The sequence below is a fragment of the Hypanus sabinus genome, chromosome 22 (assembly GCF_030144855.1).
Source record: "Hypanus sabinus isolate sHypSab1 chromosome 22, sHypSab1.hap1, whole genome shotgun sequence".
Classification (NCBI taxonomy): Eukaryota; Metazoa; Chordata; class Chondrichthyes; order Myliobatiformes; family Dasyatidae; genus Hypanus; species Hypanus sabinus.
The window spans coordinates 54,509,036-54,536,768 of NC_082727.1; the positions used below are offsets into that span (position 1 = coordinate 54,509,036).

The 27,733-nt window shown below is 40.2% G+C and overlaps 1 protein-coding gene across 1 annotated transcript in view; it reads right to left on the reverse strand.

Moving 5' to 3' along the window:
* Positions 1-1,430: 1,430 nt before the first annotated feature.
* Positions 1,431-27,733, reverse strand: part of LOC132379630 (disintegrin and metalloproteinase domain-containing protein 9-like) — a 67,098-nt gene continuing 40,795 nt past the window's right edge. Inside the window, exons 14-22 of the mRNA XM_059947768.1 lie at positions 26,800-26,995; positions 24,351-24,456; positions 24,080-24,254; positions 20,985-21,065; positions 19,163-19,268; positions 17,700-17,835; positions 16,795-16,858; positions 10,753-10,802; positions 1,431-4,286 (exon numbers count right to left, since the gene is read on the reverse strand). Of these exons, the coding sequence (XP_059803751.1) occupies positions 4,175-4,286; positions 10,753-10,802; positions 16,795-16,858; positions 17,700-17,835; positions 19,163-19,268; positions 20,985-21,065; positions 24,080-24,254; positions 24,351-24,456; positions 26,800-26,995 (1,026 nt within the window). The 3' untranslated portion in view covers positions 1,431-4,174. The remainder of the gene's footprint in view (positions 4,287-10,752; positions 10,803-16,794; positions 16,859-17,699; positions 17,836-19,162; positions 19,269-20,984; positions 21,066-24,079; positions 24,255-24,350; positions 24,457-26,799; positions 26,996-27,733) is intronic.

A 27,733-nucleotide genomic window follows, 5' to 3' on the forward strand; every position in this document is an offset into this window, starting at 1 on the left:
GGAGTGCAATAAACAGTCAACATTTCGGGCCAAGAGCAGAGTGGAAGTACAATTAATAATAAACAATCCCACTGGATTGTTCTCTTTAATATCTTGCAACTGAGATTTATGAGATTGCATTTGCAACAATTGTGATGTCTGTGTTAATTATAGATGGAGATGTACAGGAAAAACCTCATTGTCCTTTTGCCTCCATGTGAGCAGGTTATCAAATAGCTGTAAAATGTTAAAGATATCATAAACTTGTTGCTAAAGGGATTAACTTGTGCAGGAAGGTAGAAAGAGGTCTTCGTCAGAAGAAATGTGGCTGCCAACTTTCTCCTTTTTTTACAGCTGCTCAGACCAGCCATTGCTCTGAGCAGGAAATTTTTACATGGCCTAAAAACTGTGTGGCACTTTAAATGTGTGTGTGTGTGTTTTTTTTTGTAATATGCATACCATGAATTTTGACTAGACAGCGCTGGTATTCAGCAGGCTAGTGGTTTATTAATCATGAGCTACTAACTTCCATTCTGTGTTTATTGTTACAATTTGTAACAGTGCTGTAACTTGAAACACTTGACATTGTAGATATGTTGAAACTCTAAAATCTTTCAAAGTAGAAGTTAAAGTTTGCTTTCTTATTTAGAAAATTTATGGATTATATTCATTAACACAATTATGGGATTTTTCACAAAGATACTAACTTAGATTTCAAAATTATATTAACATAATTTCAAAGTTATATTAACATTATATAAAAGATAGTTACAGCTGAGCAGCAACAAAGGCTGTGTGTGCAGATTCATTTCAGTACTGCGCAGGCATGTACCAGCGAGGCTTAGAGGGAACAGTGGTGGTTACTATTAACAGGCCTTCTGAACATAAATGACCACTGAAGAGGTGAGAGTGAATGATTAGTGAATCAGGGGGATGCTTTATTAATGGATACTGACCAGGGACAGTTATCTCATCTTGAGTTATTCATGGAGTTATTTCTCCTAACCTTTGAATTGGTTGATACAGATCACATATAATTATGTCTGGAGTACAGTTCTGTCTGCATGATTGTGATCTTAAAATCATTGTGTAGAGTTTGTATCTGTGTAGTTTCCTTGTAACTGCTGCAATGAACCAGTGAACAAACAAAACCTGAGTTTCAATTGGATGCTGTGGGTGCAGAGACTGACTCCATGTCTTCTGCTGCCAAGGCCTTCTCTCCCTAAGCATTTCTGCTGCCCTATGATCCTTTCTTTCATTAAGACATCCCTTAAAACTTTGAGCAAGCTTTTTGCAATCTCTCTATTAAATCTTGTTAAACTTTATTAAATATTAAACTTTTGTGAACACCTGAAATAGTGCTTTGAGCTAAAGAGAAGTGATTGTTATAGAAATAATGTGATTTCCAATAAGAACAGGTACTGTGATTAGAAATGAGAGGTGAACCAGAATTTGTTTGTGATGTTTAATTGATAAATTCTGGAATTGCTTCCATCATATTGCTATAAATTTCTGCTTTATCATTTCCTTCATTTAAACGATCATTAGAAAAACAGTGATTTTATTAAAACATTGAGTTCTGAACTAAATGAAGGGACATCACATCCCCCGGAATACATACAATATAATAGCATAGTAAAAAATTCTACTGCATTGTATTTTTCACAATAGGTATGAAATTAAAGATTTCCTTCATGTGTAACTATTAATTTACTGAACGATAATCCAAGTATCAGCTGCATTCAAATGAATGAATATGGTTGATTTTTACCAAACTAGTTCTTAGTATGCAGTATTATACAGTACACTACTTGATTTAATTGTAATATCTTTAGGTTCAATAGCAGTTATATTGTGATCCCATTATGATTTACCACAGCACAAAATATTGTGGTCAAAATCAATCAAATCTATTGAAAATTTTAAAAAGTGGATATTTGGAGCAAGGTCTAATTTAAGATCAGTCCCTATTTTTAGCAGTAATGGAACACCGGAGGTATTTCAATGTGCAAGACATGTGCAAAGTACTTGTGCAATAAATATGCATGTGAGATGTGATTGGGTGTGGTACTCCACTTCTGTAATTCATTTCCACCAACTTCAATAGAGTTGAATTTTGGAACTTCATACAACCATCATATAATGCGTGTTTACTGCAAATCTTGAAGGATGAATTTCCATCCCACTTTTTAAAGAATGGATTATAATTTGGCAAGGAAGCAAATCATACTCATCAATGCAAGCATGTTTAACATTGGCTTCTATCTAGCTGACGTCAAAGGAGCATATCAACAGGATGTTGCTTTTCCAAGAACAAAATGTTCTATTTAGAAATATGACAATATGGATTACTTTTGATTTAACAATGTACACACTTTACTTTTTACTTTCTGCATATTCTAGTCATTAAGTCAGTCTATTCTGTGAATGCATCCCTTAAGTTTTTATTAGGTAATTCTTTTGTCTTTAGTTTAAACCACAATTTTATATCCTCTCAAATTTTGTAATGAATGCACCAGTAAAAACGATATTTCCAGTTGTTAGCCAGGAATTTCTGTATGTAAGGTGTGGTCCCTTTATAGGTGGAGATCTAGAAAGTTGATATTTACTGTCAAGAATTCACACATTGGTTGAAATTTAACCCTTTCACGTGATCAGAGCGATATCAGAACAGTTCATCTGGCCTCAGCAATGGACCTTGATTTGGATTTGCAGAAAAATTATGAACTATTAGATTGAAATATTTTTTTATTTTTGTTGCTTTAGCTTAGGTCGTTGAAATAAAATTGGATTTAAATAATTTAATAATTTTAAAATTAAATGGAAGTTGAGGTTTGATACTTAAGTTCTCATAGGAAGGTGTACTAAAAATATTTGTTAACATTTCATTTTTGCCAACTCATTTGTAAATATGCGCTTGAAGCAATGCAGGCAATTGATGATCTGAAAAACTCCCCATGGAGCATTTGAGAACAACATCTTTAAAATATTTCAACCTAAATCAACATTAAAATGGTGTTTTCCTATTTTTACATTATAAAATCACAAACCTTTCAACCAATTTGATTGCATTCTTCCAGAAAGTGAAAAGCAAATTGTGAATGAATTGACAACTTCCTTCCCCCTAAAGTACTTGCACATTACTTTTGATCAAAAGTTATTCTGCATCAAAACGTACATAAATTAGGTCCATGTGACTAAAATAGTGGTGATTGTAAGATAAATGTAGAAGCATGTAGTGACAGTTACGCGATACATGCACATTAATAAAGTGCAATAGCTAAATAAACATAAAGTAAATAAACTAAAGGAACATATTGATTACATCAGTGAAGAAATTTGACTGTCCAGAACTAAAGTCAATGGAATAATGGCTTTACTTAGCCCATTTCAGCTGGAGGCTTTTGGATATTAGTAGAAGGACAGTGAAGTCCTTTCCTTCATTATGAACTAACAGTACCCTGTGCCTGTGGAATGGAGTGGGCCAGCAATGGCTCAGAATTTTTGCGATGTCCAGAGTGGACTTTTGGCCTTCCTAGTCCCATAAAGGTAAACAAAAAAAAAAAGAATCCAGTATTTTTCATGAATTTTTTCAGGTTGGCTAGTTAGGGCACTCCACACCTGGGAATAGCTAGTACTTGTGATGTTTTCTTGCATTTGCATCAGAATTCTGAAGTCTTCATCCTTCACCTGCAGTGGTTTTTCCATTTGCATATTTCAAGAATTTATTTAAGATGATTTTTGGATGACTATAAGTTGCCTGAGCAATTTTATGTGCAGTTCAGACATGGTATATGTGATCCAAGCTTTGAAGATCAGTGGTTATTTTCTAAGTAGTAACATCAAGCTACCATCAGTTGACTATTACCTTTGTAAAGTACTGTTATTAACAACTACAATTTTTCCCTTCCCTGTTCTATTGAAAAAATAATATTCCTCTGAGATTTGTAGCTTTTCTTCCTAGACTCTGTTATTCTAGTTATGACACTAAAAATCTGCATTTCCATTAAAATTTCAACAAAACTGATTAAGCCTAGAATAACCATTTCTTAACAGCCATTGTCTTAATTGGCGATAATATTAAGAAGTCAAAAATATTGTTTTGTCTTTTGATTTTCTGAGATTTTCATGCAATCAGTAATGTAATGAAATCTAATTCAAATACTAGATTTCCATTAAGTGATCTGGATCGACCTTAGGATCTGGGAGGCACAGTAGGTCTTGGAGGCACAAGAGGTTTAGGAGGTACAACAGGAATCTGATGTCTTGGTACAGAGGGAGCTTGATTTTCTGTTGAAATACCTGGCCTAAAGAAAGAAAAATTTTTATTCATCTGTTGATAATATAAATTTAAAGGTATATTGTGAAGACACAATGTCAACTCTAGCTCAGTCAATAGGTTCCAGATGCAAAATCCAGTCCAGGAAATTGGTCACAAAATTTCACTTTTAAGAAGTGATGCTTATCATACGGGAGATTAAATAGAGAACCAGTTCACTTACTTTTAAAGATTCTATGACTTAATTTCACATCATATCTAGGCCACTGTTTGTATCTATTTCTTAGTCTACTGGGCTATTCCATGGGTAGACTCTATCAATCTTCCTCATAGTTTTCCATCAGTTCACCCCTCAGCCCCTCTATCCTGGAGAAAACAAACCCACTCTATTAATTCCTTCCTTATAATTGAAATGCTTCAATCCACACTACACTGTTGTGAATCTCCTCTGCACCCTCTCCATTACCTCATCATCCTTCATACAGACTGGCAACCAGTCCCTAATGCTCCAAGCTTGAAGGATAAAAAGCTTTGAAAATAATAGAAAGACTTTATATGGCACCTTTCACATTCTTCATAATGTCCGAAAACAGTGTACAACCCATCAAGCACAGTGTCCTGTGCAGCAAACTCCTCCAAGTTTGCAAAAAACACATTACAGATAGTGAAGGTTATTGTAGATTACAACAGGATTAGTTAGAGAAGTCAGCTGAGGAGGGGCAAGTGGATTTCAGTACAGGTAAGTGTAAGGTGATGCATTTTGGAAAGTCAGACCAGCATAGGACTTCGACTATGAATGTTAGGGCACTAGGCAGTGTAATGGAACAGAGGGACTTAAGAGTATGGTGCATTACTCATTGAAAGTGGTGTCACAGATAGACAGGGTGGTGGAGAAAGCACTTAGCACACTGGTCTTCAGTAGGGCATTGAGTACAAGAGTCAGAATGTTATGTTGCAGTTGTCTGAGTCATTAGTGAGGCCGCACTTGGCATGCTGCGTACTCCAGTTTTGGTAATCCTGTTATAGGAAAGATGTAGTAAAATGGAAAGAGTACAGAAAACATTTTCAATGGTGGTGCCACGTGTAGGGGTCTGCGTAACAATGAAAAGTTGGCCAGGCAAGATCTTTATTCCTTAAAGCGTAGGCAGATGAGGATTAACTATAGAAGTGTTTAACATTACGAGAAGCATTGATAAGGTGGATGGTAACAGTCTTTTCCCCAAGCTAGGGGAGTCCAAAACTAAGAGGTGTAGTTTTAGGGTGAGAAGGGAAATATTTAAAAGTGACCTAGGTGACAATATTTCCACCCAGAGGTGGTGAGTATCTGAACCAAGCAACCAGAGAAAATGGTTGAGGCAGGTACAGTAGTATCATTTAATAAGCACTTGGTTAGGAACACGGAGAGACAGGGCTTAGAGAGAATTGGGCTGAATGCCGGAAATTGGGTCTAGTTGGAGGGAGGCAGTGTTGGGATTTCAGGCAGGTGGGGCTCATCTGCCTGGGAGAAAGAAAACCGATTTTAAACCGCCACTGCCTTACGGCCATACCCACCCATAGGAAAGTCTTTGGGAGTAAATCCCAAGGAAGAAATCTGGAGCCAGGGTCCTTAAGTCAGTTTGACATTGTTTACAACTTCACTCTGACACTGGTGCCAAGCTGTATCGGTGCTTGCCCTGCCCTTGGACTACATCAGTGATGTGGAGAGGGGGAGCCCGCTGCATGGGCAACAGCCGGTTCTTCAAATCTTCCCGTCTGGGCTTGCACTCAGGAGAAGACACAGTCCACCAGAGGCGCAAACCCATGATGCCCTGGGAACAACGGCTGCCTGGTTGCAGCTATATAGGACCCTGTTCAGACCCCACTTGGAGTACTGTGTTCAGTTCTGATCACCTCAGTACAGGAAGGATGTGGAAACCATAGAAAGGGTGCAGAGGAGATTTACAAGGATGTTGCCTGGATTGGGGAGCATGCCTTATGAAAAGAGGTTGAGTGAACTCGGCCTTTTCTTCTTGGAGTGACGAAGAATGAGAGGTGACCTGTTAGAGGTGTACAAGATGATGAGAGGCATTGATCGTGTAGATAGTCAAAGGCTTTTTCCCAGGGCTGAAATGGCTAGCATGAGAGGGCACAATTTTAATGTACTTGGAAGTAGGTACAGAGGAGATGTCAGGGGTAAGTTTTTTTACACAGAGAGTGGTGAGTGCACGGAATGGGCTGCCGGCAACGGTGGTGGAGGTGGATACAATAGGGTCTTTTAAGAGACTTTTAGATAGGCACATGGAGCACAGAAAAATAGAGAGCTATGGGTAACCCTATATAATTTCTAAGGTACTGTAAATACATGTTCGGCACAGCTTTGTGGGATGAAGGGCCTGTATTGTGCTGTAGGCTTTCTATGTTTCTACTACTATGTTGGGATGGACTCTATGGGCTGAATGTTCTGTACCCGTAGTATATTACTCCATGATCTTATAAATTTGTGTGGAGATGAAGTACAGAGTAACAAAGTCTCATTTGCTACTTTGTCCTTGCTATGTTCACCTCTTTCTCGATTATCAGTGGGATGGGAGCTTGATGTTTAGAACAGAGCAGTGATGATGTATCTGCAGACACTAAGGTTATTTCATTGGAAGCCATGATTGAAGAGAAACTTTGACTTCCAATATAACTTTGACTCTAATGGTGGTCAAGTTCTTTGTTCAACAGGAAAGGACACAAACAGGACCTTACAGAATATAAGAAATTCCAGACATCACCAGGAAGGGGCTTCTGTTAAGAGCTAGTCTTAACAGAATCAGTAAAGAAATTATATTGCGCAAATAACAGTTTTGTACTGTTGATCACTCCAGCTTCAAAACCATGTCACAAGGTGGATGCCAATTGTTAATGCTTTAATTTTGTGAATGAGTTATTTTGTGGACATCCTAAAGCATTTCAAGTACCTTTGAAATATAGTTGAAATGCTACAGGCAGTTGCATATAGTGTTTCTCACTAAGTGAAATGCAATGAATGACTAGTTTTTTTTTGGTGATACTAATTCATACTAGAATTTTATGCTTTTGTTTGCAGGGGATTTTCATAGCAACGTGGAAGGTCTGACAGAGCCTTGGTTCATAAGACAAAAGACAACACCCCTTGACAATGGAGCATCTGTTGATCTTACTCTGAGCAGTTAGCCCAGTTGATAAGCTCTGTTTTGGACATGCACCTATGATCTTCAATACAAGGCTGAGATAACGAGCCAGGCTAAACATAACCATACTACTGTTACACTAAATATGAAATGTATCAATGAAGCTGCCAATATTTTTGGTAAGTGGAACATTTTATAAGAAAGTGAAGAGATAAAGAATGGAAATGGGCCTTTTTGCTCAGTAAGTCTGCACTGATCATCAAACACCAATTTTAGCATTAGATTAATCCTAGCTTCTCCCAGTTTATTCTCCACCTTCTCACCTACCTGCCTTCTATCCTGGAACCAACATGTTGATGCAGTCCAAAGCAGGCATGACAGCAGCTTTCTTTCATTCGGAGTTTGAGGAGATTTGGAATGCCAGCTAAAACACTCAATTTTCTATGCATTCTGACAGGCTGCATCCCTGTCTGGTAATGGGAGAGGGCCAATGCACGGGATCGAAATAAGCTGCAGAAAGTTCTAAACTCAGTTCCACCATGGGCACTAGCCTCCCCAACATCCAGGATATCTTCAAGGAATGATGCCTCAGAAAGATGGCATCCATCATTAAAGACCTCATCACCAAGGACATGCCCCCTTTTCATTGCTACCATTAGGGTGGAGGTCCAGAAGCCTGAAAGCACATGCACACAATGATTTGGGAGTAGCTTCTTCCCCTCTGCCATCCCATCTCTGACTCATTGAACCTATGACACTGCCTCACTCCTTTTTTATATTACTTATTTAATTCCCAGGAGTTGTTGGAGCCACTCCCCCAGTCCAGGTGTCACGGATCCAAGTGCTTCTATCTCCATGAGGATTACTCTGCCTTTAACCTTACACATCCTTTCTATCTGCTCTTTCAAGCCCTGAAATTGTTCCAGCTTCTCTTTTTTTTCTTCCTGATGTTACTGTTATTTGGGATTGCCAAATCCATCACAATTGCTTTCTTCTGTTCTTTGTCCAGTATTACAATGTCTGGTTGGTTGGCCATTACTGGCTTTTCAGTCTGTATTTGGAAGTCCCACAGGATCTTAGCTCTGTCATTTTCCACTTCCTTCTTGGTGGTTCCTATTTTGACTTGAGAGTGTCCAATCCATACTCAGCACAGACGTTCCTGTGCACAATTCCTGCAACTTAGTTGTGCTGTTCAGTGGAAGCTGCCTCTGCCTGCAACTCCCACCCTACTACTACGTGCTGGATGGTTTCAATGGATTTCTTGCACAGTCTGCATCTTGGGTCTTGTCTGGTGTGATATTCTACTGCTCTTGTGTTCAGTACCTGTTCTTGTGCAGCCATGAGCAGTGCCTCTGTGCTGTTCCTCAGCCCTGCCACTTCCAGCCATTGACTTTCTTATGTCAGCCACCTCTGATATCTGGTGATGGTACATCCTGTGCAGTGGCTTGTCCTGCCATGGCCTCTGGAACTCTGGCACTGCTTCACACACTTCTATTTCGATATCCCTGCCTGCTGTTGAAGTATTCTCCTGGCAGGTTGTCCTTAGGGGCCCTCTTCCTGACATACTCATGAATATTTCACATTTCTCCAGGACTGTGGCCTTGACATTTCTAAGTCCCCTTCATCCTCTTGGCAGGAATATGGTTGCTTGACATTGGACTTTGGATAGAATCCTCCATGTATTGTTGTAGTTTCTGGGTCTTGATGTCAGCGGCTTCCATTTCATTCTTTGGCCAGATACTGTTGCGGGTGGGTATCTGATGACTGGTGGGGCGAATGTGTTGATGGCTCCAACTTGTTCTTCCCATTCAGCTGGCTTTCTAGGACCTGCCTCACTCTTTGGAGGTACTTGGATGTTGCAGCCTTCCTTGTATCCTCATCAAGGCATCCATGTGCCTGCAGGACCCCCAGGTATTTGTAGCTGTCCTGTACATCTTGGTATGTGGCCTTCAGGTAACTTGACTCCTTCAATCTTGATGAGTTTGCTTCTTTTCACCCCCATCCAGCTGCACGTTTCCAGTCCAAATGACATCCCGATGCCTCTGCTGTACACACTTGTCAGGTGGATTAGTGAGTCAATGTCTCTTTCATTTCTGGCATACAGCTTGATGTCATGTACTGGAGGTGGCTGATGGTCACTCCACTCTTGAAGCTGTACCCATACCCACTCTTTGAGATAATCTGACTGAGGGGGTTCAAGCCTATGCAGAACAGCAGTGGGGAACTGCATCACCCCTGGTATGTTCCACATCTGATGGTCACCTGTATTATTTGCTTTGAATTAACTTTTAGCATTGTCCTGCAATAGCCCACTGAGTTCTTGATGAAGGCCCTTAGTGTTTTGTTGATCTTGTACAGAAACAGGCATTCCAGGATCCATGTGTGGGGAACTGAGTCATGAGCTTTCTGGTAGTGATCCAGGCTCTGCTTAGGTTGGTTTGCCTGGTCCTGGAGTCTCACATGGCTGCTTTGTCTACCAGTAGTTGGTGATTGGAGCCTCTAGTTCCATTGCCAATCCCCCTCTGAGCAGGGCTCAGGGATTTCCTTCAGCTTGGTAGCTATGATGCTGATGTTGTTGACAAGCAGGTTATAGGCCAGTAGTTAGATGGTGTTGCTCCTTTGCGAGGATTCTTCGTTATGAATACTGACCTTCCTTGAGTTTGCGAGTTGGGGTGGGAGCCTGCTTCAAGCAGCTGGTTCATTTGAGCTGCCAGCCATGTATGTAATGCTGGTAGTTTCAGGCATGGATCATGTAGGCCCTGGTGATGTCCAGTTCTTCATACTTGTTACCTGTTGCTAGACAACTACTGCTGTGACAGTGACTGGGTCTTGCTCTGGGAGACTGCAGAGTCTTACTTGTAGGTCCTTCAGCCACTGGGCACTGGTGTTATGTGTGATGCTCTTTCTCTCATATACTCTTCTAGTACTCCTCAGTATTCGCACAGTTCCAGAGCAGAATCATATATTGTAATTCATAGCTTTTATTATATATTACAATGTACTACTGCTACAAAATTTACAACCTGATTATGTTTCTCCCACCTGTACCTTCTCCAGATCCTATCACTCCCCTACATGCAAGGAACAATTTACAGTGGCCAATTAACCTAGCAACTGACCTATTGACCTAAGTCAGTGATAATCACCCTGATTCCGATTTTGAACATGCATGTTCTTATTTTGGTTCGTGGGAGAAAATCAGAAAATGTGGAGGAAGCCCACATGTTCACAGGGAGAACATGCAGATTCCACAAAGATTGAACCCACGTTACTGAGCTGTGATACAGCACCTTTGCCAGTATTGCCATTTCCATTTGGGTGAATTTAACAATCAGCAGCATTTCCATGAAGCATACATACCATTGTTGAGTGATATTCTCGTGGTAACTTGCCTTTGTTGTAGAAACGGTCTAGGAACAAAGCAAAAGCAACTAGCATGTTCATTTGTCACATTTTGGTAACATTGTGCTATGCAATCTATTACAAGCATTTTAAATGTATTTGTTCAGATTTCCTTACATAGCTTTTTTATGGCATTAACTCATTTCTTGCATTGGAGAACTGGTGAATTACGTACACTACCATCCCAAAATAGTCTCAGGTTAAATCATGCTCCAAAAAATACTGGTCATTGTCACTAATAATCTAACGGTGAAACGATCTAGCAAAAAACACTTTTTTATACATGATGCAAGGAATGGACTGGCTTACAGAGTATAATTAGACAATAAATAAATATTTTTATAAGGTTTAGGCAAGGTTTAGTTCCATGTAAATTATAATAAATGTTATCTGTACCTTAAACCTCCAAGAAGATCACAACCTTGTCATAGGGTTTGGAGGCTCGCGTGCCTCAATGACCCTGAGAGCTATGTTGGCTGGACTCAGGTAAGTAGGTAAGTTCATCCCTGAGTTCTTATTCCTTTTGTCTGAATTAGCTCTTGAGAGATTAGAGGGTGTGTCTACAAAGCCAGTGTTCTGTTCTGACTGTCAGATGCGGGATTTCCAGGAGACTACCAGCTTCCCTGATGGTCACATCTGCATCAGGTGCATCGAGAGGCATCTCCTTAGAGACCGTGTTAGGGAACTGGAACTGCAGCTCGCTAGGGAAAGTGAAGCAGTGACAGAGAGGAGCTACAGGGAGGGGGTCACCCCAAGGCTGCAGGAGACAGTTAAATGGGTGACTGTCGGGCAAGGGAAGGGAAAACGTCAGATAGTGGAGAGCACCCCTGTGGCCACCCCCTTCAGTAATACCTACTCCATTTTGAGTACTGTTTGGGAAAATCACCTACCTGGGGGAAGCAACAGCAGCGTGCCTCTGGCACTTAGTCTGGTCTGTAGCTCAGAAGGGTAGGGAACTGAAGAGGATGAAGAACTGAAAGGGATTCTATAGTCTGGGGCACAGACAGGCGATTCTCTGGACGCAAAAAGGAAACATGGATGGTAGTTTGCCTCCCAGATGCCAGGGACCACGATGTTTCTGATGCTCCCCAATATCCTGAAAAGGGAGGGTGAGCAGCCAGAAGTCATGGTATATATTGGTAGCAACAAAATAGATAGAAAAAGGGAGGAGGTCCTGAAACAGAATACAGGGAGTTAGGAAGGAAGTTGAGGAGCAGGGCCTGAAAGGTCTCGGGATTGCTGCAGGTGACACACGACAGTAAGGATAGGAGGAGAAAGAGGTGGCAGATAAATGTGTGGCTGAACAATTGGAGCAGGGGCAGGGATTCAGATTTCTGGATAATTGGGGTCTCTTCTGGGGCAGTTGGAACCTGTACAACAGGGATGGGTTGCACTTGGATCTGAGAGAGACAAATATTCCTGTGGGCAGGTTTACTAGAGCTGTTGGGAGTGGTTTAAGCTAATATGGATGGGAACCAGTATGATAGAGCTGAGGATGAGCCAGCAGGTTTACATGTAGATGTAACATGAATGTAAGAAAGGATAAGCCAATAATTGGGTATAAACACAGAGGAAAGAGTTAAATTGTACCACAGAGGCAAAATTCAAATAGGCAAAGGATGCAGGACTGAAGATGCTGTACTTAATGCATAGCATTCAGAATAAGGTGGATGAACTCATGGCACAATTATAGATTGGTCAGTATGACATTGTAGACATCACTGAAACATGGCTGAAAGAAGGCCATAGTTGAGAGCTTAACATTAAAGGATATGGGCGAATAATATTCGAAATTTAATATATTGGAAACTAGATTTAGATTTACCATTGTGCCCACAGTGGGTAAATTTAGAATGTAATGATACACAAGGATATTCTTTATTTTCTGTTCTTGGTTCCTCTCTCCCTGTTGATTTAGTTAAACTTAATAAACAGATATCTAACCCTATTGTCAAACATACATTACGAATTTGGTTTCAATTTCGTAAGTTTTTTACTCTGAAAAACTTTGTTCTTGATAGCCCTATCTTTCTTAATTTTTTCTTTAAACCTTCTTTAACAGATCAAGCTTTTAGCATATGGAAAAGGAAAGGTATAATATGTTTTCGTGATCTTTTCTCTGAAGGTAGTTTGATGTCTTTTGATCAACTTTCTAACAAATTTAAGTTACCTAAATTTAATTTTTTTAGATACTTACAAATTAGATTTTTTTTGTATAAAGTTTTGCCATCCTTTCCTAATTCAACTTTGATAGATTTTTCAGATATGATTTTTACTTTAAATCCCTGTCAGAAGGGATTAGTGGCTCTTATTTATAATATGATTATGAAGATACAACCAGAGGTATCGGGCAGAATTAAACAGGAATGGGAAAAAGAACTCCAATACAATATATCAACGGAAAAATGGGAAAAAATTTTACAAATGGTTAATTGGTTAATTCTTTTTCTATATGTGCTAAACATGCTCTAATACAATTTAAGGTCGTACATAGAGCTCATATGTCTAAAGATAAACTTGCTCGGTTTTATTCTCATGTTAATCCTCAATGTGACAGATGTCATTTAAATGTGGCTTCATTGACCCACATGTTTTGGTCATGTCCTACCTTACATAATTATTGGAAGGACATATTTGCTACCATTTCCTCAATTTGGAATATTGATTTACAACCTCATTCTATCACTGCAATTTTTGGTATACCAAATGAAGATGATAGTCGATTCTCCCCTTCAATTAGACGAATGATTGTCTTTGTAACATTAATGGCCAGGAGATCTATATTACAAAATTGGAAAGAAATAAATCCTCCTACCACGTTTCAGTGGCTCTCTCAAACTATTTCTTGTTTAAGTTTAGAAAAAATTAGAAGTACTGTTTTTGATTCACCAATTAAATTTGAAGAAACTTGGAGACCGTTCATTCAACACTTTCATATGAATTAATCTGGCTTCTTCCAGACCTTTATTCTTTTTATTCTTGTTCTGGAATGGAGTTCCGGAGTTTCTGACACTATCATTATTACTATTATTACTATCACTATCACTATTATTTGCCCAGGTTAGTTTAGGTTTATTTTTTTTTATTTGTTTAAATATACATTTTTTCTTGTATTTTATACTTTTTTTTCTTTTGATGATTATTTCTAATCTTTTTTATGTATAATCAATATAGATTATTGTACAATCTTTTTTTGCTGATAGCTTAATAAGATATTGTTATCTTGTTACTAATTTAATTCTAAGTCTAATGTATTCATAACCTATTTAATATAATACTATGTTATGTTTTTTTATAAAAATTAATAAAAAGATTGAAAAAAAACATTAAAGGATAAACTTTGTGTCAAAAGGACAGGGAGGAAGGCATAGGCGGTGGTGTGGTTCTGTCGGTAAAAGATGGAATTACACATCTTTAGAAAGAGGTGACATAGGGCCAGAGAATCTTGAATCTTTGTGGGTGGAGTTAACTGCAAGTGTTTAAAGAAAAAAAGCACATTATGGGAAACACGTATTGGCCACTAAATGTAGCCAAGATATGAGGCTGACATTGCAAAGGGAGCTGGAAAAGGCATGTAATAAGGGTAATGACACAAATGTAATGGGGGACTTCAATATGCAAGGGGATTGGGAAAATCAGGTTGGTGTCGGATTGCAAGAGGGGGAATTTGTTGAATGCCGACAAGACGGCTTTTTAGAGCAGCTTGTGTATGAGCCTACTCAGGGAAAGGCCATCTTAGACTGGATGTTGTGTAATAACCCAGATCTTATTAGGGAGCTTAACGTAAAGGAACACTTTAGAGACAGTGATCATAATATGATCAAATTCATACTGCAGTTTGAGAGGGTAAAGCATAACTCACATGTATCAGTATCACAATGAAATGAAGGGAATTACAGAGTCATGAGAGAGGAGCATGCCCAGGTGGATTTGGAGGAGGAAACTGGCGGGGATGACAGCAAAGCAGAAATGGCTGAAGTTACTAGGAATGGTTCACAAGGCACAGGACAGATGAAGGCATCCCACAGAGGAAGACGTTCTCAAATGGCAGGGGTAGGCAACAAAACTGATAAGGGAAGTTAAGGACTGCATAAAAGCCAAGGAAAGGGCCTATAAGGTAGCAAAAGTGAATGGGAAGTTAGATATTTGGGAAGCTTTTAAAATCCAACAAAAAGCAATTAAAAAATAGCTGTAAGAAAGGAAAAGATGAAATATTGGGGCAAACTAGCCAATAATATAAAGCAGTATACCAGAAGGTTTTGCATTTATATAAAGAGTAAAAGGTGTGAAATGATATTGGACCATGGAAAAATTATTCTGGTGAGGTAGTAATGGGGACAAAGAAATGGCAGATGAACTTAATGGGTACTTTGCATCAGCCTTCACTGTGGAAGACACTAGCTGTGTGCCAGAGGTCCATGAGTGTCTGGGAGCAGAAGTGAGCGCTATTGTTATTACAAAGGAAAAAGTGCTAGGCAAACTCAAAGGCCTTAAGGTGGATAAGTCCCCTGGACCAGATGGACTACATCCCAGTCCTGAGAGAGGTTGCTGAAGAGATAACGGATGCATCGGTCATGATCTTTCAAAAATCACTTGATTCTGGCATGGTTCCAGAGGACTGGAATATTGTAAATGTCACTCCGCTCTTTAAGAAGGGAGGAAAGCAAAAGACAAGAAATTATAGGCCAGTTAGCCTAACCTCAGTGGTTGGTAAAGTGTTGGAGTCTACTTTTAAGGATGAGGTTTCTGCGTAATTGGAGACTAATGATAAAATAAGTCAAAATCAGCATGGTTCTGTAAAGGGAAATCTTGCCTGACAAATCAGTTAGAGCCCTTCAAGGAAGTAACAAGCAGGATGGATAAAGGAGAGGCAGTGTCGATCATTTACTTGGATATTCAGAAAGCATTTGATAAGGTGCCACACATGAGGCTGCTTAACAAGATAAATTCCTATGGTGTTACAGGAAAGATACCGGCTGACAGGCAGGAGGCAGTGAGTGGGAATAAATGGGGCCTTTTCTGTTTGGCTGTCAATGATGAGGGTCTTCCTCAGGGGTCAGTATTGGGACCGCTACTTTTCACATTGTTTTTCAATGAGTTGGATAATAGAATTGATGGCTTTCTGACAAAGTTTGTGGATGATACAAAGATAGAGGGGTAGGTAGTGCTGAGGAAACAATGCGTTTGCAGCAGGACTTAGACAAATTGGAAGAATAGGCAAAAAAGTGGCAAGTGGAATACAGTGCTGGAAAATATATGATAATGCATTTTGGTAAAAGGAACAATAGTGGGGACTATTATTAAATGGGGAGAAGGTTCAAACTTCAGAGGTGCGGAGGGACATAAGATTCCTCGTGCAAGACTCTCAGAAGGTTAATATACAGGCTGAGTCTGTGGTAAAGAAGGCAAATGCAATGTTGGCATTTATTTCAAGGAGAATAGAATATAAAAGCAAGGAGATAATGCAAGCCTTTATAAGAGGCGAGTCAGGCCACACTTGGAGTATTGTCAACAGTTTTGGGCCCCATATCTCAGAAAGAATGTGTTGTCATTGGAGAGAGTCCAGAGGAGGTTCACAAGGATGATTCTGGGAATGAAGGGGTTAACATAGGAACGTTTGGCAGCTTTGGGCCTGTACTCACTGGAATTTTGAAGAATGTGGGGTTATCTCATTGAAACCTACCGGATGTTGAAAGGACAAGATAGGGTGGTTGTGGAGAGGATGTTTCCTTTGGTGGGGATATCCAGAACTAGAGGGCACAGCCTCAAAACCGACGAGCGGTCTTTTAGAACGGAGGTAAGGAGGTATTTTTTTAGCCAGAGAGTAGTAAATCTGTGGAATTCTTTGCCACAGACTGCGGTGGAGGCTAAGTCCATAGGTATATTTAAACCAGAAGCTGATCGTTTCCTGATTGGTCCGGGTACCAAAGGATATGGTGAGAAGGCAGGTGCATGGGGTTGAGTGGGATCTGGGATTGCTAAATTGACAATAATTCTTACCGCAACAATTTTCTGGTTGTCTCGGTTTGTGAAAGTGTTCTGTTGTTGCTGTTTATTTTGTGCTCTATAAAATAAAACAAGTATTTTAATATCAAATAGCATGGCTAGCAATGAACTGTTTCAGATCATGCTCTTTCTCCAAGGTTAGATTTTCAGTTTCTCCTTTTCAGTTTTAATGGTGAGGGAACAATACCATTGTAAGTATGTTATGTTGACAATACAATTATCACCTCTTGGCTATCCTCCTCACTTCCTTCCCCATTTTTTAAATTCTGGCATCTTCCCCCTTCCTCCTCAGTCCTGAAGAAGGATCTTGCCCTGAAATGTCGACTCTTTATTTAGTTCCATAGATGCCCCCTGACCTGCAGAATTCCTCCAGCAATTTTTGTGTGTTGATTTGGATTTCCAGCTTCTGCAGAATTTCTCCTGGATTTAATTATTTGCCCTGTACTTGCCACATTAGACTTTTCAATCAATCTATTCTGTGGTGCTCATAATTTACATTCTCAGTATAGGCAAATCTCAGTGTATCACTGGGAAGAGTTCCTTTTTTCCATTGCTTTCCACCAATTCCTGATGGCAAGCACAGATTAGACCAGCCAGAGAGACGAAGATCACCGGACAATTTGAGCCCTCATTTAAAAAATGCATGTCAAAATTCATACTCCAGACCCACCAAGGAAGGCTGGCGAGTTGGTCTTTATACTTTGAGAGCAGCCAGTGACAGTTACCATGTAAGCCAATACCTTCAGTATAATTGGACAGAAACTGCATAGTAGAACAAACTTGAAGTAAAATATCTACAGATAACAAAATAAGCTCAAGAAACAAAATCATTATAGAAGTCACTACCTATTTAATAAAAGCTCAGGAAGAATTGTCAAAGTTAATCAAATCCCAGTTACCTTCTGCCGGAGGAATTCCTCTTTCTCCATGATTGCTTTATTGCATTACGTTTGAAAAAAATTAACAAGCCAATCAATAAAAGGACCGGGACCACCAATAAGAAAAATATCAGCAAGCCATCTCGAAGTGATGTATCTAAAGGAACAGAAAGGATTTCTTAACTGGTTACTTGCAATATCTTGTATCATTTTAATAACAAACTCGAAGGATTTAGTGGCTTCTCATTTAGATTTACACTGAGAATATTAAAACTTTTATAAAGTTACCTCAAAGCTCGAAATTTTAGTAAGTTTTTTTACCATTAGTATAAAGTTTTGTTAAATGCCAGGTATTATTTCTTTGCCTTAAAGCCAGCATTTGGTGGTTATTCAAAGCATATACTGTATTTTCAGGCAGATGGGGCTCATCTAGGAGAAGAAAAACTCTGATTCCAAACTTCCACTGCCTTGCAGCTATACCTCATTGGGAAGGCTTCATGTGTAAACCCCAAGGAAAAATCTGGAGCTGGAGTCCCTAAGGTCCTTTCCCTATGTTGAGTTCAACTCCTGCGACATCGCTGGTGCCAAACTGTACCAGTCTCTGCCATTTCTTTGGATTCATCAGTTGCGTGGAGAGGGGTTGCCTGCTGCATGGTCAGCATCTCACTCTCCATATCATACTGCCCTGCTTTCATATCATGGGGACAGCTGGGACACAATATCCATGACTGACCCCAACCAACGGAGGGCCTCATATTAAAAATCTGTCTTTGGACTCTCTCCACTCCACCACCATGATTTCAGCAGAACCTTTGTATACAAACATCAATAGACCTCTGTTGAACTCACGAAGGTCACCACAAAGGTTTGGAAAACCACTCAAGGAAATTCCACATAGTGAATAGTAGTTTATTGCTCAACAATATTTGCTCTGTTTTTATTCTTGCTTTGAATAAGTGCTAATGAGATAGTAAGCAAATATTTCCTAGACCATTGTTGATTAGTCTATTAACTGCTATATTCGATTTGGACTCAATTGATGGAAATTCTAGGGCCATGGTGCTGTGTTAAAGTTTTTTTCCATAATTGACTAGTTCTTGATGAGCAATATACTGTTCATAATCAATGGGGACTTCATCCTGGTGATGGACTTGGTTTGGTTTGGGAATGATGACTAAGAACATGTGATCTCCAATAATTGTTGGGTCTCAGAAACAACTGTACTCTGAACAGTCAGGTGCAAAGGAGCCTTACAGAAGTCACTAGCAATGAAAACTAAGCACACTTACAAAGCTAAACAACATACTTTAGTTCTGCATTTGAATAAAGTAATATATAATACTAATAAAGTTAGATTATTGAATAGTCTCAACAAGAACATTTCACAATATGTAAGTTAGCATGAATCAAATAGTGTAAAGTATTATAAATATGTTGGGTTTACACTTGGGACATTGCAAAGCAATTTTACATTTTTACGATACCTATGCGTGTGGGTCCACTATCTATGCTTCCTCCATAGCCCTTGGTTGCACAGTCAGGTGGTGCCCACCCATCATTACAGTGGCAGTTCTTCTTATTATTGCAGATCTATTAGGAAATAAATAATCTTTCAATGAAAGAGCACTGCAAGTGAGCTACCATCCAAAATGTAGGCATTTCCCTTATTTTTCCATTGGTTCAAATATTTTCAACAGTCATGGGAGTCTTGTGGCTCAACTTTGATGTACAAATGAAGTTCACAGTCATTCTATGTAGTTCTCTTAGTGAGAACTTTCTCAACAGAGTTCAGCCAACCCTGAGAACCAAGGTCCTGCCCAGTGGTAACAGCTAAGTAATCCCATCAGTTTGCAAATAACGGTGTCATAGACACCCTTATTTGCAGAACATACTTAAACCAAGTTTAACTTGGAGCAGAAACAAATACAGGAAGCACTAAGGCAACTTCAGCTGGGAGAAAAAAATATCAGAGCCTGGGTTTTGGGCCAATGAATTTATTTTAGAATTGGGAAAAATAGGAAGGCAAACGTGGTTTAAATTCCAATGGATTTGGGGGGGGGGTGCAGAAAACCGAATGTCTATAATAAGGATGCAGACCAAAGCTATCAAGGTAACAATTACTTAAAAAACTGGTATGTAGAGGTAAATTGAAAGCACGTACATGAAATTTAAAAAAAAAACTGTTACTGATAAGTTCATTTCTGAGTCTCCATCAATGTACTGTAACAAATGCAGACAAGAGATGAGGTGCTGGTCCTCAGGCTTACACTGAGTACAGTTGCAGCAATGTTTCATCCTCCTTTGCTTCCAACCCCTCAACGGGATGACACTACCAGGCAAACCTTCAACTCTCCCCATGCTGTACCCACCACAACCCTATGAGCATTCCAAAAGAACTGTTCCTTCTCTGATTCACTGGATTGCATTTCCATCTTCATCAATCGCTTCCCTCCCCACAGCACCTTCCTATGCAACTATGGAAGATGCAACACTTGTTCTTTGACCGCTTCCCTTCCCACCATCCAAGGACCCAAATGGTCTTTCCAGGTGAATCAATGATTCCAATTTAATGCATTGCACTCAGTCCTCAAGATGTGGTCTCCTCCACTTTGGAGAATCCAAACCTGATTGGATAGATAATGTTTGCAGGGGCAAACCCAGAACTCTCAGCCTCCTATCACTTGCACTCAGATATAAAGATAATCAATCATCAATTGCCTGTTACACTGCTGGCATTTAGGGCAGTAATGAAGGCCCTCCATCTCTGTCTGTCCCCGGCCATGTTTTTTGTGGTGCCCAAGGTATGGTTGTTCTGGAAGCTCTTGGTCTTGGTGGAGCTCTGAGCTTCCCCCACTGAGCCAGCAGCCTCCTCTCGGTCTTCACCACTGTCAGCCATGAGACCCAGGAACACCATCATACACAGACATAGAATAACTCTTCATTGCTGTTTCTGTAACAATTTTTTTTTTTGACCTGTCAGAGCTGCTAACCCTGAGCCAAACCCCCAGATCTCGAGGACCAGCGGACCACGTACATCAAAACATGGAATGAAATGCTTCTTTTGCATCAAATCAGCGAGGATTGCGTTGGGCAACCCACAAGTATCACCGTATTTCTGATGCCACAGTCGCTGTCCCACAACTCACTAACCCCAACCCATATGTCTATGGAATGGGGAAAGAAACTGGAGCATGTGGAGGAAATTCATGTGGTCTGGGTGGTTGATGTTAACTTTGCAAAACACAACAGCACAAAGGAAGCAAAAGTACAAGTAAACACTGTGAATATGAAAGGAATACTTCTTACACCATGGTCATTGCATTTCACCGTCTCATTACAATCATATCCCAAGACGTCAGCTTTAGCACATTTAAAATCCTTGCAAACCTGAAAAAGATACAAGTTATAAATGAGAGAAAAAATGTCACAACACAGAATTTAGAACACAATGAGAAGAAATACCTTCAGCCACTTCCCTACACCAACCCAATATCTCCTGATCCTTCATATCCAAAAATTTACCATGCTCTGAATAAAATATAGACAGCAGCTGACCCTCCAGGGCCCAGTTGGATAGATAATCCTAGAGATTTGCAACGACAGAGATGAAGATATTTCCTCTCCTTTTGATGTCCTGAAAGCTGATCTCTTATTTTGAGATTGATCCCTGGTTCTAGATCCCAGCCAGGACAGCAATCTTCATCTACCCTGGCACTCCCTTGAAGATTTTTCTCCATATGAGAGCAACTGTTCTTCTAAAGCTGATCTTGAGCACACCACCAACCAATGCACTCTCCATCCTAGGATTCTGTTGTACTCTTTAGCTGAAGTGCTTCCATCCTTCGCTAGGAAGATTGGACCTGTACACAATAATCTTCAGGAGCCCTAAATAACTCCAATACCATGTCTTTATTCTTATACTCAAATTATCCTGCAATAAACACTGACATATAGTTTATCTTCCTATTTGGTTGTTATACCTGTTCTTAACTTTCTGCAGTTTGTGCAAAACCCTGGGAGGAAACCCAGGTCCCTCTGAATCCCAACACTTTTCAACTTTCACCATTCAAAAAAATATATTGCCTATTCTTGTGTTTGTGATATACTGCCCATCTGTTTTTCCTACTAGAAGAGAGAATTTTGGTTCTATCGCATTATATTCCATTTGCCATATTTCTTGCTAAGCTCTTAGCCTGTCCATGTCCTCTGAAACTCCTCGCATCCATCTACAGCTAACAATGGCAATTAATGTTTTGTCAGATTTTTCTCCTGAGCCAGCATCTATTATATTCCCATTCTGTCTCAATTACCTCCCTCTGAATGTTCTTATTATTATATTGTACTAATGTCGAATGTGTTTATCAGTAATAATATAGCTCTGCTGACTCATGGGGGAGTCTACAACCAGAGGGCACAGACTCAGAATAGAAGTTCGTCCCTGTAGTACAGAGATGATTTGATTAACTAGAGGGTGTTGAATCTTTGTAATGCATTGCCACAAGTGGCTGTGGAGGCCAAGTCATTGCGTATATTTAAAGCAGAGATTGATAGGTTCTTGATTAGTAAGGAGGTCAAAGGTTACGAGGAGAAGGCAAGAGAATGAGGTTGAGAGGAATAATAAACCAGCCATGATGGAATGGTGGAGCAGACTTGATGGGCCAAATGGCCTAATTCTGCTCCTCTGTCTTATGGTCTTACATACTCATTAAAAACTACAATAAGGAACATGCAAATTGTTAAAATTGAAAAAGCCTATAGATGCTGGAAATCCAGACACAAAATGCCGGAGGAAATCAGCAGGCCAGGTAGCATTGATGGAAATGAATAGACACTCGACATCTTGGGCCAACATCCTTCTTAAGGAAGCAGGAAGATGCCAGAATAAAAAGGGGAAGGGGGCTACTGGAAGGTGATTTGTGAAGCCAGGAAAAAGGGCTGGAGAGGAAGGAATCTGATAGGAAAGGAGAGTGGACACAAGGGGAAGTAATAGGTGGGTGAGAAGAGGTAAAAGTTCAAAGTGGGGTATAGAAGAAGTGGGAGGGGGGATGGGACTTGTTCACTGGAAGGAGAAATCAATATTCATGCCATCAGGTTGGAGGCTACCCAGATGGAATACAAGGTGTTGCTGCTCCACCCTGAAGCACAAGACGAGGCCATGGACTGACAGGGTAGAACAGGAATGGGAATCAGAAATAAACTGTTTGGCCACTGGGGGGGTCCTGCTTGCGGTAGATGAGACAGAGCTGCTCAATGGAGCGGTTCCCCCAACGTTATGAAACTGATATTGGAGTGTGCTGCAAAGGGACTGCTCCGTTTTAATAGACAACATTTATTTACAGTGTTTATGTCCATTCGTACATAAAGGTCGCAAAAAAGGCAGTACAACTAGCCTGGAAAACTATTTACTTTTTAACCTTGCTTTCTTACTTTCCCAGTTCTGATGAAGAATGTTCGACCTGAAACGTTAACTCAGTTTCTCTTTCTATACGTGCTGCCTGACCTGCTGAGTGTCTACATCAGGTTCTGTATTTATTTTTGGAATGACAGCACTGGAATTTAAGGTACATGAGCCTCAGGACTCACACCACCAGGTTCAGGATCAGTTATTACCCCTCAACCGTCAGGCTCTTGACCCAGTGAGGATAACTTCATTCAATTTCACTTGACCTGTCACTGAACTGTTCCCACAACCTATGGACTCACTTTCAAGGACTCTTCATCTCACGTTCTCGATACTTATTGTTTATTTATTTATTTATTATTATTTTCTTTTTTGCATTTTCACTGTTTGTTGTCTTTTGCACACTGATTATTTGCCTGTCCTGTTGGGTGTGGTCTTTCATTGGTCCTATTATTGTTCTTGGATTTACTGAGTATGCCCAGAAGTAAACGTATCTTAAACGTATAAGGTGACATATAAGGGGTGATTGATAAGTTCGTGGCCTAAGGTAGAACGAGATGAGTTATATTGCTCTCGTTACAAACATGTGCAGTTCAACTCTTTGATTATGCAGAAAGTTTGAAGTTAATAATTTTTGTGGTATTTCTGTTTCAGATCATTGAAAATTACAAGTAAGCACCGTCTGAGAAAATGGACAAAAATCGGCCTTCGTGTAGTCGTCCGCTACCTCGTTCACAAGGGCTTATCTTCCAAGGAGGTCCACGACGACCTGGTGGCAACACCAAAGGAGGGTGAGAAATAAATGTGCTAGGTTTTCTAAAAGTGACTCCTTCTACCTTAGGCTACAAACTTATCAATCACCCTCATATATGTACTTTGATAGTAAATTTACTTTGAACATTGATTTGTTTTGAGGAAATACCAAATGGGTAAAGTTTTTTGTGTTAATTATCCCTAATCATTGTTTTCATTATACTGATTTACATCAGCTCATAGTTACCTTGTTCTTGCCACAGCCAGTACCTGTATTCACATATGAAGGATCTACGACATCTGTGCCCACATGGAAGTTAGCATTCACACATTCATGACCATTAACAATTACAGTGCTTGTGTCAACACCTGCAGGTCTCGTCGTTGCTTTGATGCATTGAATTTTACCACAGTCAACGTCGCTGAAAATGAAAAGAGCACACAATTATATTTCAGGTTCAAAAATATCAATTTGAAAACTTTTATTCATTCAATTATTCTTCAAGTTTTTTTCATACCTTTGAGGACATTTTATGAAACCCGAGCTTTGGTATCCACAGTTCCCAAACCTATCCCCCTGAGTGTTTGCATGTAAAAAACATGCATGTGGAGCACGCTGTGAAACTGTGGAATATATCACAGGAATAGTGTTATTTATATCCATATAACATATAACCATATAACAATTACAGCACGGAAACAGACCATCTCGGCCCTTCTAGTCTGTGCCGAATGCTTACTCTCACCTAGTCCCACCAACCTGCACTCAGCCCATAACCCTCCATTCCTTTCCTGTCCATATACCTATCCAATTTTTCTTTAATGACAATACCGAACCTGCCTCGACCACTTCTACTGGAAGCTCGTTCCACACAGCTACTACTCCCTGAGTAAAGAAATTCCCCCTCGTGTTACCCCTAAATTTCAACTCATGTCCTCTTGTTTGAATCTGCCCCAATCTCAATGGAAAAAGCCTATCCACGTCAACTCTATCTATCCCCTTCATAATTTTAAATACCTCTATCAAGTCCCCCCTCAACCTTCTACACTCCAAAGAATAAAGACCTAACTTGTTCAACTTTTCTCTGTAACTTTGGTGCTGAAACCCAGGTAACATTCTAGTAAATCTTCTCTGTACTCTCTCTATTTTGTTTCCTATAATTCGGTGACCAGAACTGCACACAATACTCCAAATTTGGCCTTACCAATGCCTTGTACAATTTTAACATTACATCCCAACTCCTATACTCAATGCTATGATTTATAAAGGCCAGCATACCAAAAGCTTTCTTCACCACCCTATCCACATGAGATTTAGAAACACAAGAAAGTCTGCAGATGCTGGAAATCCAAAGAAACACGCACAAAATGCTGGAGAAACTCAGCAGGCCAGGCAGCTTCTATGGAAAAGAGAAAATAAGTTGATGCTTTGGGCTGAGACCCTTCTTCAGGACTGGAAAGGAAATGAAAAGACACCAGAATAAAAAGGTGTGCAGAGGGGAAGGAGGGTAGCTAGAAGTTGATAGGTGAAGCAAGGTGGGCATGAAAGGTAAAGGGCTGGAGAGGAAGGAATATGATAAGAGAAGAGAAGGAGTAGAATATAGGAGAAAGGGACTCAGGGGGAGGTGAGAAGAGGTATGAGGCCAGAGTGGGGAATAGAAGAAGAGGGATTTTTTTTTACCAGAAAGAGAAATCAATATTCATGCAATCATGTTGAAGGCTACTCAGATGGAATAAAAGGTGTTGCTCCTTCATCCTGAGGAGGCCATGGACCAACATCTTACAACAGGAATGAGAATCAAAATTAAAATGTTTTGCCATCGGGAAGTTCTACTTTTGGTGGATGGAGTGGAGACGCTTGACAAATAACAGCGTTATTTAGTCTTTCCAGGATGCCTTCTCCAGTACATGGGGCTGGATTATCTAACCTAACATCTACCTGCCATTTAGTGGCTTGATGTTGGACACCATGCCCTTCTCAGTGAGCCTGCCAAAGCCCACAGTGCATTCCACACTGCTGGTGGTCATCTACATGGTCAGTCATTGCGCATCTGAAGATATCACAGGTGGTTGACACAAACACTAATGGACGTGCTTCCTGGCTATGCCCTTAACTTGGGCTGATGAGCGGCCTCATACCAAGTCCTCACGACCTGAAATAAGCCCAGCACTGTGAAACATCACTGAAGTCTGCAAGTTAATCTTCTGGGAAAAGCAATTGCTTTGTTGATTTCTGGTTTGGACAAACAAATGCCTACCAGATTCATTCTCCCTTCACCACTGCCCCACCCTGGATGTCCCTGAGATCACGAGAAAGGCTGAGGTCTCACCATCCAGCCATCCAGTTGTCCTGAAAGTGTTCAGTAGAACACTACCACTGATTGACGGGGAAAGCCTGCTGAAACAAAAGCTGGGAGATTTCAGAGGTAGGTCAAGGAATAATCATCAGGGTGGCTGCCTCAGTAATCAGCAAGCTTCTCCATAGATGCAGGGTTCTTCCTAGTGGAAGCAAAAGGAAGTGCCAGCAATTATTCCAGTAACTGCTGGTCTGTGTTGGATATGCTGACCCAGAAAGTTGGTGTGTGCATGCATGTACTCTCACATGTGGACATAGGAGATGTTATACAATGTCCAAATAGCCTGACGTTTCACTAAATCCATGGCAGGGAAAATCAACAGGCATAGATAAAGTACCACCATACATCTATTTCCTCAAAATGGTTTGTTGAAACATTTTTTATTTGCTCTGGGACCTGGACAATACCAGAAAACATATTTACAGCACTGTGAAGGTTAATTTTGGGCTGTGTCCAAGGGGAGTTATTTCACCCACATAAATTAAAACTTTTCATTTTATCATGAATCTAACTCACATAAAGAACATTATTGAATTTGACACATCTTTTTCTCTAATTTGAAGAGAATGTGTGTTTCGGTGCTTGAAGTAATGAAAACCTCTGCACTTACTTGGGCCAAAGAGAATCTGACACTGCATGTCGTAGGTCTGACATACTCCTCCATAGCAGTACGTTGTCGCGTTTGCACATGGATAGCCATTCTGGACAAAGACATCAGGCTGGCAGGAGGATGATGAGCCATTGCAATACTCTGGGAGGTCACAGACATCAGTTATAGCTCTGCATAACGTTCCTGCGGGAAGGAACTGTACAGATCCAGCAATATATTAATATCAATGTTTATTTAGTTATTTATAAAAATGCATATTTTACTTATAATTCCTCAACAGCTGGTGAATAACGTAACATATATGATTTAAAGCAATGCGTCAGTGGGTCTGATCCCAGTACTTTCCAGGACTTATCTGAGTTTCTCAGTAGAAAGCACCACATTCTGGACTGGGGCAGGTTGAAGAGAATGACTGCATCTTCCAACACAAGATTCTGAGGTGCTATGAACCACAGCGCTGTACTGACAGACTCATCCTGGAGTTTATCAGACCCACACTCTAGCCCCAGGCTGGAATACCTGCTTTATATTAGATTCAATCTGGTGTAGGTACAACAGCCCAACTGAAGTGAATGGATGGGAGAATGAAGCTTCAGGAGATGTTTGTTTGTTTCGGTTACATTAAATTAACTTGGTATAAGTGTATGTGGGACATGCTTACATCATCAGGGACATGCCCCCACCCCCACCACCTAGGCCATGCTTTCTTCTTACTGCCATCAGGAAGAAAGTACAGGAGCCTCACAACTCACACCACCAGGTTCAGGAACAGCTTCTACCCCTCAGTCATCAGGCTCTTGAACCAAAGGGGATAACTTCACACAGCTTCACTTGCCTCAACATTGAAATACTCCTACAGCCACTGGACTCACTTTCAAGGACTCTTCATCTCATGTTCTCGATATTTGTTGTTCATTTACTTATAAATATTATT